Consider the following 17,423-nt stretch of genomic DNA (forward strand, 5'->3'; position numbering starts at 1 on the left):
AAATTTATAAAATTAACAATATTAAAATATAAATACAATATTATTTAATAATTATTATACATCATTAATAATATATAATATATATTAATATATACTTTATTTTATAAAAATATAATATTCCATCTATATTTTTACATTTTTGCATATTTATTTAATTATCTTATTGTTTTATTTATAAATATGTTTCATATAAATTTATACAAATTATATAAATTAATAAAAAAATATCTTGCGATCCTATAAAATTCATATAAATAATAAAATCTAAAATGAATAGACCTCTTAATTTGAGTTTGAATCATTTTAATTTATATTGACTTAATAGCTAATAATTGTGTTAATGTAAAAATATAATATAATAATTTTATTAGTGTTATTATTATTTTTTCGTAACTTAAAAAAAATGTTAACTTTTCCCTTAAAATTTTACTCCCTCCGTCGCATATACCATTTTCACGTTGCCGTTTCTGTCCGTCCACGTACTATGTCACTTTCTTTTTTTGGAAAATGATTACACACTTTAATCTCATTTTAAATTTTTAAACTTTATTTATTTTTTTAAATTTTAATTAAACTAATTAGTTATCTTAATCTTAATTATCTACTAATTACACCCCTCCTAAAATACCGTGTCTACAGTATAGCAGACACGGTATCTGGGACGGAGGGAGTAATAGAAACAAAAGATGATCAATTTTCATTTTTTTATAAGTTTATTAATTTTAAACATACTTAATAAATATAAAATAATTTAATTAAATTTTTAACCTCTTATACGTAGGATCTACTCAAAATTCCTTTATTTATATTTTTCTCCTTAGTTAATAAATATTTTTATTTACCTTTAAAACTTCTCATTTTTTATAAAATTAATTTATGATAATGATAAATAAATAAATATATTTGTTTATTCATTTGTATTATATAAAATTTTATTGTTTACAAAATGATATTCATATTGTTGAGATATAATTCAAAAAATATTTAAAATACTAACAACACTACACATATAAAAAATAATGAAATATTATCTTAACTTATTATTAATAATTTAATAACCTATAGTATCTAAAATACTCCCTAACAAAAGGCTCCATCTTTCGCAGGATGGAGGGAGTACTTTTTCGTCAACTATTTTTATTTCCGTCACACTTTGTTGGTCTTTTTCTTTTTAGGACATATAATTAATTATACATCTTAATCACATCTTAAATTTCATAATTTATAATTTTTTAATTTTAATTATATTATTTAGTTATCTTAATTTTAATATATAATTAATTTTATCATATAATAATTATTTTTATTAATATATATTTTTAATTATTTATTAATTATATTTTACCTAAATTTTCATATTTACGGTAAACTGAACACAAAATATAGGACGGAGAGAGTAATATAGTCAAATTTCCCCAAACTTTTTAAATACTCTTCCGTTTCACGTGTCTATTTTTTTATTTTTGTTTCTTACATATTTTGTCATTTTTTAAGAAAATATTTTCTCCCTTCCAATACAATAATTTTGTTTACCATTTTTGTTCGTTCTAAAATAATAGTCTTATTTCTATAAATAATCATATCGCCATAAAACTACTCTTACTTTTTCATTTTTATACACAATTGTCACTACTTTTTACAATAATACACTCACAAGAGCAAAAAAAATCTTTTATCCATACTTTTTACCAATATAATACCAATATTCCTTAAATCTCGTGCCAAACCCAATTAAGACTATAGTTTTGGGACGGAGGGAGTAATGCACTTCAATCTCATTTAAATTTTTTAACATATAATTTTTAAAATTTTAAATAGACTAGTTAGTTATCTTTATCTTTATCTATAATTATTTTTTTATACAATAATTAATTTTACTAATATATTTTTAATTATTCATTAATTATACTTTCGTCTACGGTGTAAAAAAAAAAAAAATCGTAGGTGAAAAAGGAAGGAATACTTTTTTTCTTGTGTTTTTCATAAGAATAAAATTGAAGGTTTTATAGAATAAATAATATAAAATTTGAATTCATATATAATAAACTATGGTCATAGTGCAAATAAAATCTAACATAAGAAAAAAAAAGTATATTAATAAAATTGTAAATTTTAATTATATGCATGGTGAAATGGAGTTGTATTGAATATGGGCCAATAGCATAGTTTCTAGTGGATCAATAGAAGCCTATGTGGCCTATTATTTAATAGACCTTCGACCAAACTGAATTAATTCAACACTAATATAGATATTATCCGTTTTGGATTGAATTCGTATGATGTTTTTTTTTTTTTTTTGAACTTCTTAAAAAAAAATGTCATATTAGTAGAGTTAGATGTGAAACTTATAAAAGATAAATTGTTCTTCTGATTTTGCAATATAAAATTTAATTTGCATTCCAATACCGACTTATATTCAATAAATATGTGGTAAAAATCGTGACTAATTTTTCTAAACTTACCAAAAGAAACACAAGTCATCAAGACTTTGAACTTTAATCAAATTTCACAATTCAACAAATATTATATCTAAAACATATATTTGATTTAAAATTATACATTAAAATACATTTTTTCAACACAAAATGTTTTAATTTAAAAAAAAAACGAAAATAGTTTTCAAATATATTCAAAAAACTATTTTCGGCACTATACATTTATTGTATCATTTTTTAAAATAAATATATAAATCAAATGTTTGCTTTTTATTATTATTTTTAAAAAAAAAACCTTAAAACACCTAAGTTTTTTTTTGAAATAAAAATATACTATTAATTTATCTTACAAAATATTATATTTAAATAATTAATTAAACCAAAATATAAAATAAAAAACTAAAAAAACAAGTAATTTCCAAAAATCATATCTAAACAAATCCTAAAATATTGAGGCCAATAAAGGAAATTATTTGAGTATTTAGAAAATATTTTAAAAAATGGTCCCAATACTTTCAACAATTTAATTGTGCAAAAGAATTATTGCACCTACATATAATTAGTAGGTGCTAATTGCTATGTTAGACAATCTTGGTTTGAAGTTTTTTTTTTTTTTTTTTTAAATTTTTTTTTATTTTCATTTTCTTTATTGTCGTATATTTATTGATTTTTATAAAAAAATTATAAAATATAACATTTAATTAATTATTTAAAATATAATAATAAGAAATTGAAAAGCAACATACCTAATATATGTGCTATATTGTTCGAAATTTTGACGAAAGAAAAGAATATATTTATGATTTTTTACGGACAGTATTAAAAAAGTTCTGAAAAAGAATCAATTAGAAAAGTTTTGTTAAATTCTAGAGTGTGGTTTTGAAATTTTAGGTATGTTATTTAATAGTAGAAAATGAAATAAGGCATTGTTAATCTTGAAACGGGCACTATGGCTCCGATACCATGTTAAGAAGATATCCGAGCTTCTAACGTAAAACCAATTAGTGATAGGTGGAGTGGTCTTTCACCCTTATATACTAGGGAGTTTCCACACATTTAGCAAGGTAAGATAATATTCAACAGGTATATGTTTGATAGTGATAGAAATATGATTCAACGTTGTATTTTGATTTGATAAATATAATTAATATTTTGGTATTTTTGTCAATTTTACTTGAAGTTTAATGAAATATTGCATCTAAATTATGATAATTGATAGGTATGAAATATTTCATCTAAATTATGATAGTTTATGAAATTCTATCTATTAGGTATGTTATAGAATAGTAGAAAATGAAATAAGGTATATCTTTGATAGTGATAGAAATATGATTCAATGTTGACAAAAACGTATAAAATATTTCCTCCGTCGCTTAACAATCTATCTATTTTTTCATTTTGGTTCGTCCCGTAACAAAGTATTCATTTTCTTTTTTCGTAATTGTATTATCTATCTAACATTACAAATATTCTTTCAATTTACAATATATTACACAAATGTCATTACCTTTATATCATACAATACTAATAGGGTTAATTTAGTCTTTTTACCTTTATTTCTACTTTATCCTAATATAATACTAATATTTCTAAAACTTGGTGCAAAAAAAAAAATAGATATATAGATATGAGACGGAGGGATTATATATTTACTTGAAGTTTATGAAATATCGCATCTAAATTATGATAGTTGATAGATATTTTTCATGTGTATGTTTTTTTAAAAAATATTATTTCTCTCATGGACTATATATTCTCTCTGTTCCGCAACAAGAGTATCGTTTATTTTTTGCACGTAAATTTTTAAATATTAATATTATATTTGTTTGTAATTAAAAAATAAAAATACCCCTATTAGTAAGGTGTAATATAAAAGTAATGACATTTGTGTAATATATTGTAAGTTGTAATGATATTTATTATGTTATGTAAGTACTAGTACAATTATTAAATTAAGAAATGATATCCTTATTTTGGGAATGACAAAAATAGAAAATAATATCTTTTTCTGAGACCGATGATTATTATAATTTAATACTCCCTCCGCTATCCAATTGTGTGCTTATTTGATCGGGCACGGATTTTTTAAAAAAATATGTAAGAATAGAAATTTTCAATTTTTTTGGTAAAAAAAAGTAGTATTTTTTTACCAAAAAAAATGAAACGAAAATAAATTTGAATAATAATAATAAAAAAAAAAAATTAGGTTATTTGTCATATGCTCTTATTGTGTGATCACCTTTAATAATGCAGGCAGAGTTGCAAATTAGTGGTATCCTTCTTATCTCATCAATGAGTGAATCTTTAGAACTTTTCAAAAGGCTAAAATATATATAATCTATTTAATACATATAAACTTTATTTATTTGAATTTTGATTTTTTTATTATATGATATAGTATACTTTTCCTAATGTTTTACTATCTAATATTGGATTCATATAAAAAATATCAGGTTTGTTTAGTTTTATTTTGAATTTTAATTTAAATAGTATAATATTTTATAAAAAAAAAATTAATATAATTTAATTAAAAATTATGCAGAATTAATAATGTTGATTAAGTTTGAAACTCAAACCAAACACACCTATCAATTTTTTATACAAAACATATTGTATCCAATACTTTTTTATTTTATTTTATTTAAAACATAAATTGTATAATATTTTATATAAATTTATTACATAAAATATTTCCTATGTCCACAAAACTCCTATGCATAACTTATTTGTCCAATCAAAGTTTTAACAATACAATGTTTAATATATACTTTCTTTCGTTCCATATATTATTTTATATTTTTTATTTTGGTTCATCCCACATATTATATTATTTTTTTTTTATTTTAGAAAAGTATTTTACATTTGAATTATATTTTAAAATTTATAATTTATAATTGTTTTAATTTTTATCAGATTAATTGGTTATTTTAATCGTAATATATAATTATTATTATATTATAATTAATTTTACTAAAATATTTTTAATTATTTACTAATTATACCCCTTGTAATTTTTGTGTCTACAGTAACTGTGACACCGTAATGAAAACCGATGGAATATTATACTAGCAGCACCCCGGTGCGCACAATTTGTATAAATTATTAAAATAGTATAAGATAAATAATTGATTATATTTATAAATATTTTGTAAAATGTACAAATGTTCTTAATTCTAACAACAATTAATACTCTATTTTGTCATTAAAATATATGTCCATTTGGCTGGATACGTATTTTAAAAAAATAAATAAAAATAAAAATATTTATTTTTAGGGTAAAGAAAAAGTAGGATAGGTGATATTTTATTTTTACTAAAAAGTGAATTTATTTGACAAAAAATAAAATAAAATAAAATAAATTTGAATAACATAAGAGAATATAAAATATGTTAGATGGCTGATTTTTTTGTCATGCCCATTAGATAGAGTTAGTACTATAAATATATAAGCATAATTTATAAAAGTGTCAATAAACTCAAAGACTAATAATATACTCTTTCTGTTTACTTTGAAAGTTTCCATTTTTTCTTCGTATTGATATTTAAATATTAATTATTATATCAAAACATAGTATAAATCAATGAAAAATGACAAAAATACTTCTATTATTGTCTTATAATACTAATAGAAAGACGTTTATACAAAAAATTATACAAATATAATAATATTTTTAATGTTAAGTATAATGACACAAAATGTAAATGCAAACTTATTAAGTGGACGGATGGAGTATTATTTTTTTGTTATGTATTTAAAGGATATAATAATATTTTAAAATAATTAATAATGAAATAATATATACATGTATATATTTATATATTTAAACATACATGATCCTGTAAATATTTGAAATAAGATGGTTGATATCGAAAGATGAATTAAGATTATTTGTGTGATAATTTTAATTTCATATTTCCGCTACCATTTTTCATCGCAAATTAGCACCATAACTATATTGAAAATTGTATATAAAATATAAATAAAAATTTACGATGTATTTATTTATAAAGATAGATCATATATTATCCATACTTCAATTACATCGTTACAATGCAAATATACATTCTTTGTAAATTGAGTTTCACATAAATTTCTGCAATTGTTACATACAATATGTCCAAATATTTTGAAATCAATATGGTTAATTTGTCTAATAATATGAAAAGAATTTGATATTCATATAAAAAATAAAAAATAAAAATTATGAGTTGAAACAATTAATTATAAAGTGTATGTTGTATGATAATTGTATAACAATATATTTAATAGAATTATTATCAAATAAAAAAATAAATATGAGACATAATTGAGCTATTTATGAACTAATGTAAAATAGAAAATTGGCGTTTTGAAAATTTACTTTTATTATATATATTTTTTTCAAATTAGTAAATAATTATTTATTTTAATTTCATATTGCGAATTTAATAAATAGAGTAAAAATTATTTTAATATTTTAATAAATTTAATAATATTTTAAAAATATTAAAAATAATAATATTTTAAAATAATTAAATATTGATTATTTTTATATTATAAAATAATTGTAAAAAATATTTCTGTTAAATTATAAATATATATATCAAATAATTTTAACCAAAAAGTGAAAAAAATAATAAATATAACTTACAATATAATTATATTGAAAACATGGTCGTGAACATGGCCTAGAACATGGCTGTGTTGAGAACATGGGCAGGAACATGACCTAGAACATGACTGTGTTGAGAACATGGGCAGGAACATGGATGTGTTCAGAACACGGGTAGGAACACGGGCAGAAACACGGCCGTGTTCAGAAGTGCAGGGTAATCAACATGGCCGTGTTGGCTGTCTGGGACGCCCAGTCACCTTCTGAGTCATCCAACACGGCCGTGTTCAAGCCAACACAGCCGTATTCAGTCCCAATCAACCATTTTGGAACTAAAATTGAAAAATTTTCATTTGAGTGGAACTGAAATTGATATTTTTTTTTGAATGAGACCAAAATTAATTATTTTAATATTAAATGAGACCAAAAATAATTTTTACTCTAGTAAATAAGAAAAGAGTGATATAAATACACTAATTAGTATTCATAGTTATTAAATATCAACAACAATATTATTCAAACCTATCTTTTTGAAATAAATGATAAACTAAATTATATATATAATTATTATATATTTTTAAAATAAAAGAACTATTTAAAATTTAAAAATAAACTAAAATTATTTAAAATTATTCAAATATGTATAATTAATATCTTATATATAATAGATAAAAAGTTAATAAATTTATATATTAAATATAAACTAATAAAAGAATATGTTTTAATATATAATACCAAATTCATATAATAAGAAAAGAAATTCATATAATAACAATATAATATTATACTTCACGAATTAACACCAAATTCTACAGAGATTAATTAAAAAAATCATAAAATAATAATCTAGAAGTAATCAAATCATTGTTAAAATTTGGGAAAAAAAATTATAATAATAAGATCCCATTTCGATTCATTTTTGTTTTCTACTTCTAAGAAAATATTTTATACCTATTTGCATTGACTTATGTTCAAAAAAATAAATAACTTTTGAGCTGAAAAATATTTTTTTAGAAGAAAACAACTTTTGAGCTGAAAAGTGTGAACAATGTTTTATTTAAAAACACAACGAGGGTAATTTTTGAAATTAGCAGAAATATTTTTTAATTAAAATTACTGTTTTAACTTTTTTAATAATAATAATAATAATAATAAATATAATACTATTAATATAAAAATAATTAATTTATATATTCTCTCCATTTCGTCGACTCTTTTTATTTTTTTTTGTTTGTTCTACAAAAGAAGAATCAAGGATCATTCCAAACTTCTTTATTTCTATATATCTCTTTAATTAATAAATATTTTTATTTACCTTTAAAACTCCATATTTTTTATAAAATTAATTTATAGTAATGATAAATAAAAAAATATATTTTCTATTTATTTGTATTTATAAAATTTTATTTTTTACAATGAGATTCATATTGTACATAAGTATATTTTATTGAAATATAATACTTCATCCGTCCCATAATAAACTATTCATTTTTCCATTTTAGTATGTCCAGTAACAAAATATCAATTTTTTTTTTTAGTAAATGTACTATCTATCTAATATTACAAATACCCTTACAACTTTCAATATATTACACAAATACTATTACATTTATATCACACAATACTGATAAGGTCATTTTAGTCATTTCTACTTTATTCTTACTATATCCTAATATAATATTAATATTTTTAAAACTCCATGCAAAAAGCAAATAGATATATAGTTATGAGACAGATGAACTATTAAAAATATTTAAATATATATTTTAAATTTCTTTTAATTATTAAATGATTAATCTATACTATCTAAATTCTTGTGTTCAAACAAATGACACCATCTTTGCGGAGACAGAGATAGTATTATATTTGAATAAAAACTCAAAAATATAATTATATTATTATTTTTAATTTATATTTTATACTTGAATTAAAATTTAAAATTATAATTGAGACACCAAATTTAATAGGACTATCTAAATCTTTTATTTATATTAAAATTATTAAATATAATTTATAAAATTTTAAAATAAAAGATAAATTATTTTTTTAGTTCCGTATCTAACTTTCTTTATCATTTTAGGATTTTAAGTGAACCATTTCTGAAAATAGTCCCGTAAATAATTTTTTTTAGCTAAAATGGTCCTACGGTGCCGGACTCGCCAAGCTGACAGCTGTTGCTAGCGTGGCACTGATGTGGGGTCTACGTGGCCATGACATGTCAGCCGCGTCAGCGTCATCTCAGCAACGGCGGGACAGCGTGGCGAATCCGGCACCAGAGGACCATTTTAGCGAATTTTTTTTACTTACGAGACTATTTTCATACAAAGTCCACTTAAAGTTCTAAAATGATAAAGTGGATCACGTACGAGACTAAAAAACAGTTTATCCTAAAATAAATTGTAAATGCAAATAATTTAATAGTAGATTGTAATTTTATTTTTAATTTATATATTATCCTTAAATTAATATTTTAAAATAGAAATAGCCAATTTTTTAAACATATTTCTTTATACTTTAATTTAAAATATTTAAATATAATTAATAAAATTTAAAAATAAATTGTAAGATTTATAGATAAATATAATTATATTAACAAAATGTCATTTTGAGTAATTTTTTAATTCTATTAAATCCGATAAAAAAAATTGGTTTTATAATGATTTTTTGGCTTCTGCATCTACTTCTACTTTTGGTTTCTGGCTATTTTTAAACCAATTCTAATTGACACTCAATTTACATTCTTCTTCCTAGTCTTCTTATGTATTCTTTACTTAAATCAAAATAAATATATAAAATAAACTTTTTTTTTTTTTTATTTATCAAATTTGATAATTGACGATAGGTTCAATGGCAACACAACAACTGATTGTCCAACAACTGATTGTCCAGTTAATATAGTTTACAACAAAAAAATCTAAAATTATAATGAGTTTGTTTGATCTTAGTTTGAAATTAATTTGAAATTAAGTGTTTGATTTAAATTTTTATTGAAATATTTTATGAGAAAAAAGTAATATATTTTTACTAAGAACCGTATCGAATGAATTATATTAATTTAAATTTGAAATTACAATCAAACACGTGTTTGGATTTCTTGGGTGTTAGGTTTGAGTTTTAAATATTAAACTTTTGAATTAAAATAGTTACTTGATCGGTATAAACATTAAAAAGGAATAATATATTTGTTATGAAACTTAGAGACAGTTGACATTAGTTACATAAACTTTATGGATAAAAAAAAAAAAAAAAAAGATTTAGGCATGAAAAAATTTCGCTACAAATTTCGTTACAAAAATGCTACTCCCCCGCCCTCAAAAGGGGCCATTTAAAGTTTTGTAATATATTAAAAAATAATAGTATTTTATTAGTTAGTAGAAGTGTGTAATAAATTTTTAACATTTTTGCCCATTTGACTTTATGTATAAAATAATTGTATCTATAACAATATATTTGTAATTTAAGTAAAAATTAAAAGATATTTATTACTTTCCTAAAATGTGAAAACGATATTTGTGAATTGAACAAATAAAAATAATAAAAAAAAGTGTTTTGGATTGGGATGAAAATGTGATATATTTAATAAAAAATTAAATTTTAATATAATATAAAAATATAAATTAAATATTTGATTTGGTTGTTGTATTAAAAATTCAATTGTGGGTTAAATGTAACTATTTGTGCTATCAGTTTGATTAAACCTATATTAAGTGATCTATAAATTTATTGGGCTTAAATGTATTTAGTAAGTGTAGACCTCCTCCAATATGCAGAAAACCCAGTAAATTATTAATTGGGTGATGGACCAATTAATAATAAGAGATATAAATATGGTTGTGATATCAGGTCTAGACGCAACATCCATTACGTTTCATATCTCACCATGGGAGTAACGGCAGAAACCCTAACGATTTTCTCAGGAGGAGTTGCGCCATAGGCTTGAAGAACACAAAATCTTCCATTATTTGCAGATCTAAGACTATGCTGAGGAATAAGGCTAGATTTATTTTACTTAATTTTTTTTTATCTCAATTATTACAATAAGGTAGATTTGGGCTTAGGTTAAATTTCTAATAAGTTCCAATATTCGTATGTCATGATTTTTTTTTTTTTTTTTTTTATAAATAATAAAAATATATACTCATTTTGTCCCTGTTGCAGGTGCTGAACCATCCACCCCACTATAGCGACAGTCACATTCTTTCACACAGGCATGATTTTCTTATCTCCTTCGTGGGGGAAATTATACTTGTTCGAGCATATATTCAAATTGGAGGGTATTTAGGATATTTCACAAAATATTTGGGTGGGCATCTCGAAACACCATCGATCGTAGAAATTATCTTGAAGTAAATTATAAATATTAAAAAATAATACTCTATCCGTCGTGTAAATCTGTGGTCATTTATCAAGTATGAATTTTAATAAAAGTGAATAATAATAATAATTTTTTTATAGTAAAAAAAATACAAAAAAATAATAATTTTTTGCTTAAAAAAAAAAACGAGAATATTTTTTTTTTATGATAATCCAAAAGAAAAGTGAGTATAAATTTGAACTATAGAGGGAGAGAGTAATATTTTATTACTCTACATTGTAGACACTATATTTTAGGAGGAGTGTAATTAGTAGATAATTAAGAATGTATTAGTGAAAATAATTATTTTATAATATAAATAATTATAAATTAAGATTAAGATAACTAATTAGTTTAATTAAAATTAAAAAATAAATTAAAATGTTTAAAATGAAATTAAAGTGTGTAATATTTTTTTTTAAAAAAAGAAAGTGACTAGAATGTGAGACGGAGGGAGCAGTTTTTTTGTCTTTTGTATTATATGTACTCTTAAGATTTTTGTAATAAATTTAAAAATACTTTGGAAGTATGTTAAATAATTTTAATATTTTTATTATTTGTATTTTATGTAAAAAATAAAAATATTTTGATATTAATATATAATTATTTTTACATTTTTTTAAAAAAACTTTAGATTGTAATAAATAACAATGATAAAAAAATATTTTAATTGAAAAAAAGTATAATATTTTATTTTATTAGTTTTTTTTTTTCCAAACACAAATGGTTTATTTTCCTTTTTTAACAGGTACAGACCAAGAATAAGAATAATAATATTTTTATAAAAATACACAGTTTTAAACATATATTTTTTACTCTTCAATTTATAAAGCTTTTAATAAAAATATAGTACTATTTAAATTTATGAAATAGTATGTTAAATATTATTTAAATTAAAATTTTAAAATATTTAAATGACAAAATATAAATTAAAAAAAATAATTCTAACACTAAAATGTACAACCAATTTTGAGTATTTAAACTACACGTTATTATCAAACCAAACAGGAGTTAAAATAATTCACTGAGCACGCCCTTCAGGTCATAGATTCAAATTCTCGATGTTTTAAAATTCATCTACTATATAGAATTTGCCTAGCGTGACTTGTCTTAGGTTTCGTTTGAAGTTTACCCAGACTATTATAGTATTACACAATACTAATGGAAGTTTTTTTTGTCATTTTTAATATAAATTAATATAAAGCTCATTTCGTCTACTAAATTTATTCTCTCTTTTATTTTTAGTCCATCCGTTAAATTTATGTCATTACTAATTTTGACAAAGTCAACAAATCAACGTTTAATTATTATCTTCCATTCAAAACAAATACCATTGACTTTATTAAATTATGTCTCTAATAACTTTCATTTTTAACTAAATTTCTAAAACTACCCCCAATTATCTACCATTTTTTTAATAAAAATATTCATTTTTTTTTTAAATTCCATGCCTGTCGGACCAAATTTTGCTAATTTTAATGGACGGAGGAATACTAATATTAAAAAAATTACGTATAAAAAATAAACAATACATTTTATATGAAACATAGGTACTAATGACGATAAATTATATAACATCGCATTGTGTTTGAATAAAAATGCACAAAACACCATATGTTTTATTTAATGCACAAAACCCCCTTGCGTTAAATTTAAAGTTTGCACGAAACACCCTCCTTGTACAAAACTTATGTTTGATTTTAAATAAAAACCTAAATCAGACATGTTTTTTATTTGAATTTTTTTTGAATAAAATAAATAAATAAATAAATAATCATTTATTTTATAAAAATTCAAAACATTTTGTATTTTTTATTTGTATAAAATTCGCATAATTTTGATCTTTATTTAAAATCAAATATCAATTTTCATGCTATAAATATAATATATGATATTTTGTGCATTTTTACTATATTAATATAAGGGGTATTATATAATTTAGCCGTACTAATAATAATAAATCATAGAGAAAGCAGCCAAACAAGACTTAACGGCAATTATTGTTATAACTACACTTCAACTTCAACTTCAACTTCAACTTTAATGGAGTTTTGTCCTAGTCTCACCTGACCACTTTCTCAATCAGCCGATCAAATTAACTAGTCTGTAATTAATCAATGGCTGGAATGCTCCCCGGAGTCGAGGCTGCCCGGAGACGAAGATTCCACCACACCTCTGCTACTAATCATTCTCATTCCCAAACTACTTCTTCTTCTTCTTCTTCTTCAGGCTGCTGCACCAGACGCTCCTCTGCTTTCTGCCTCTACGCCATTAGAGGCTATCTCACCTTCAATTCCTCTACGGTAGGTACAAAAATACATACATCTCTATCTCTATCTCTGTATCTGTGTTTAATTATTTAATTTAATTTGATGTCTGTGAAAAAGTGCAGACGACGACGACGACGACTAAGGGAACATTAATAAGCAGCAGTAGTAACGATGAGAGTGGCAGTGAACTTTGTGGAGCTGCCAGAGAAGCCAAGAAGAGGCTCGATCAGAGGTTACATATTCTACATCTACACACATCTTCCAATTCTCAACCAGAAAGGTACAAACTCATCTCATCTGATTTGGTTTCATCTTATGATCATATTTTGTGATTTCTTCTTCCCATCCAAAATTGATAATCTATTGGAACCTTAATTATTGCTTAAAATAAAAGTGATTGGTAGAGACCTGCCGGGCCTAGTTTGCATGATATTAGGTGCTGCTAAGATTAACCCTGTGCGTATTTTTTGGATAGTGGTTGCGGTTCCACGTTATAAAAAAAAATAAAAAATAAAATAAATTGCACAAAATTGCGTCAAATTGCATCAAATCCATATACTTCTAAAACTGTATCAAACTCTCTCGTGGTTTCAAAAACTCTGTGTCTAACCCCTTCATTTGACCTAAATGCGCTCAAACTATGAATAAATATTATAATATCAATTTCAAAACCCCTAAAATTACAAATATATTCATTTTTCTTTTTATATTTGGGTTAAAAAAATATAAATATATTAAAAAATAGTTATTTTTTTCAAGTTTTAATAGTTTATTTTTATTATTTTTTGAGGTTAAATATAAAAAAAAATAATGTATTTGTAATTTTAATGGTTTAGAAATTAAAATTCTAAAATTTATTCACAATTTGGACTCATTTAGGTCAAATACTCTTAAATAAGGACCGCCGAGGGGATTAGACGTAAAGTTTATGAAACTACGAGAAAATTTGACGCAGTTTTAGAAGTATAGAAATTTGACATAATTTCGTGAAACCGAATTTTGTATAATTTAAAAAAAAAAAAAAAAAGTGATTGGTAGAAAAAGATTGATGAATTAATAAGTCAAACATTTCATTTTAGGTACACTAACTAGGATTATTAGGTGTTGTAAACATTAACAATTTTGTATTACCTACCACTTCCTATACAAAAAAGGTGTGGTTAGAAATGTTGTGGTATTTACCTATGACTTGGATTTTTTGAAATAGTGATATTATAACAGAAAATAAGTATTTAATGGGGGATAAATTAAGTGTTAAATATAATATTTTTGCATATCTATAATATTTTAATTAAATTTGTATTTTGAATTTTATAAATTTGTAGAAAGATATTTTTTAATAAATACTACATAAATTATTTTGAAATCATAAGTAAACAAAGATAAATTATTTATTTAGTTGATTTAAGGATTTTAATTTTAATTTAAATAGTAATTTAAATATAGTATTTATGAAATTAGATAATAAATTTTATAAGAATATACAATAATTGTATATTAAAAAATTGAAATCAAATTTCAAATATATATATTTTTTCATTTTCATTCATTCGATTGTTGGATAGGATTGTTCTTGTTGGCGGGTTTTGTTCTCATTTCTCATCAAATTCAGAACAAATCTCCTCTTAATAATCACCAAACACGTGTATATTTAGACTCGAATTAAATCAGCATTCTAATAAACAAATATTTACAAAGAAAATCACACATATTTTAATATAATATATAGTAAATTATAATTTTGATTTCAATATAATATATTCTAACTCAATCGACAAATATTTAGAAAAAAATGTCATATATTAATATAATATATAACAAATTATAAACTTACATATAGTAAAATATAATTTTGATTTTAGCACGCAATAAGTATTAATACACTATATTAAATAGTATAGTGTACAATTACATGTAGCATAATATATACTGATTTTAGTATAAAATATAACTCACACAACATATATTTCTATATAAGGCAACATATAACATATATCTTGTGATAATTTACTAATTGTTTCAAATTAATGCGCTAACTTAGTAATATACTATTTGTGTTGTAATAATTTATTAATTATAAGTTAATTTACTGATTTGGTCAAATCAATGACTGCCGACATATTTAAAACATTAAACAAACACACTCTATGTATCTACATGATTAGATCAAAATTATTTCACTTTGGGTATGTTTCTTTTGCAAAAATTTTCAAAATTTTATTATTTGGACTCTGCGTTTTCAGAATCTCACAAAACATAACATCAAATATTATTTTTATATCAAACCTAAACCAAATTTTTTCCAAACTCATCAAAAGAAAGAAACCCTTTGTTTTTGGCAGCTTTGCGGAATCGAAAGCTGCTAGTTATCTTGGAAGGCCATTATTAATTCCAAAGGCGAAGAAGAAGAAAAATTGGCTAAATTTAACGAGATGGAAGTCGTCGGCGTCGTCAGAGCAGGAGGAGTGCGCAGTGTGCCTTGAGCTATTGCAGGGCGGGGGGCGAGGCAACACGACGGTAATGCAGGTGCCGTGCGGGCATCGGTTCCACACCGAGTGTCTTATGCCATGGCTTGAGGGCCGCGGGAATGCACATTGTCCATGTTGTAGGATGGAAATTTCGACTTAATTTAGAATATGTTTATTTGTACTTCATGACTTTTTGTGAGTGGATAAAATATACTCCCTTCGCCCCTTAAATAAGTATTCGTTTGTTTTTTACACGTAGTTTAAGATATATTAGTATTATATTAATATGTAGTAGGAATAAAGTAGAAAAAACTAAAATAACCTTATTAGTAATGCGTGATATAAATGTAATGATATTTGTGTAATATATTGTAAGTTGTAAGAGTATTTATAATGTTAGGTAGATAGTACAGATACTAAAAAATGAAATGAATACTTTGTTATGAGACGGACCAAAATGGAAAAATGGATAGTTTGTTATGAGACGAAGGGAATATTATTCTATCCGTAGCAATTGAAAGTACTCTTTTTGTCGTTTTGTCTCAAAAGTATTCATTTTCTATTATAAAAAAATAATCACACTGAAATCAAAATATCATTTAATTTTTTCATAAATTATAAACATATCGCTCTATACATATACATACTATGACACACCGGCGCAAGCCACGACCCCTCACATGTTAACACAAGTTCTGGACACTTCTCTCCTCACTAACGCACATCAGGGTCACTCATCCTCAAATTACTCTAGAGAAAGAACGCTTAACTCTAAATTCTTTTAGTATGACTCCCGAAAAGAAATATGCATATTGTTGACATGAGCAATCTATTCAATCTATTTAATTTCTAATCAACTTTGAATAATCTAATATTGACTCATCCACATATGGAAATTTGCTAAATAACTGTCCAACTCCGAAGTATCTCACATATATTTTATAAATATATAAAGTACTAAAGTAAAAGATATCCAAATTATCTAACACACTTCAATTAATCTACTATAGAAATCCAAAAGACTATTTGGATTGCGACGAAAACAATATATATTTATTAGTGCAAAAACTTTTTTACCCTCGTATTTTAATCTGATATGATGATATTTATATAAATGATGTTCGGTGGAAATTTATGATTTTTTTGTTTTTATGATATAGAAATCTATAATCACTACTTTTTAATACACTGCTACGAGTAAATAGATGTAAATTTAAAAATATTTATAATATATAATAAGTTACTTTATTAAAAAACTGAATATATATCTTAGAAGTAGAAAATAATATATATATATATAACTTA

At 22.9% G+C, this 17,423-nt stretch overlaps 1 protein-coding gene across 2 annotated transcripts; it reads left to right on the forward strand.

Moving 5' to 3' along the window:
* The first annotated feature begins 13,418 nt into the window (after positions 1-13,418).
* On the forward strand, positions 13,419-16,470 carry LOC127263852 (probable E3 ubiquitin-protein ligase RHY1A). Of its 2 annotated transcripts, none has more exons than XM_051293119.1 (3): positions 13,419-13,687; positions 13,768-13,930; positions 15,993-16,470. In XM_051293119.1, the coding sequence occupies exons 1-3, from the start codon at positions 13,498-13,500 to the stop codon at positions 16,276-16,278; spliced, it is 639 nt and encodes a 212-aa protein (XP_051149076.1). In that variant the 5' UTR covers positions 13,419-13,497; the 3' UTR covers positions 16,279-16,470. The 2 variants fall into 2 exon arrangements, with proteins under 2 accessions (XP_051149076.1, XP_051149077.1); XM_051293120.1 differs by having other exon boundaries at positions 13,419-13,683; positions 13,773-13,930; positions 15,993-16,460.
* The last annotated feature ends 953 nt before the right edge of the window (positions 16,471-17,423 follow it).

Source organism: Andrographis paniculata, unplaced genomic scaffold, assembly GCF_009805555.1.
Source record: "Andrographis paniculata isolate CXL003 unplaced genomic scaffold, ASM980555v1 Contig69END, whole genome shotgun sequence".
Lineage (NCBI taxonomy): Eukaryota > Viridiplantae > Streptophyta > Magnoliopsida > Lamiales > Acanthaceae > Andrographis > Andrographis paniculata.

What these genes read in the sequence shown, in the direction of transcription:
- LOC127263852 (XM_051293119.1), top strand. Translation starts at nt 13,498, where the DNA reads ATGGCTGGAATGCTCCCCGGAGTCGAGGCTGCCCGGAGACGAAGATTC. An exon ending in CTTCAATTCCTCTACGGTAG is followed by an intron (nt 13,688 to 13,767) that starts GTACAAAAATAC and finishes TCTGTGAAAAAG; the next exon opens with TGCAGACGACGACGACGACG. An exon ending in TCCAATTCTCAACCAGAAAG is followed by an intron (nt 13,931 to 15,992) that starts GTACAAACTCAT and finishes TGTTTTTGGCAG; the next exon opens with CTTTGCGGAATCGAAAGCTG.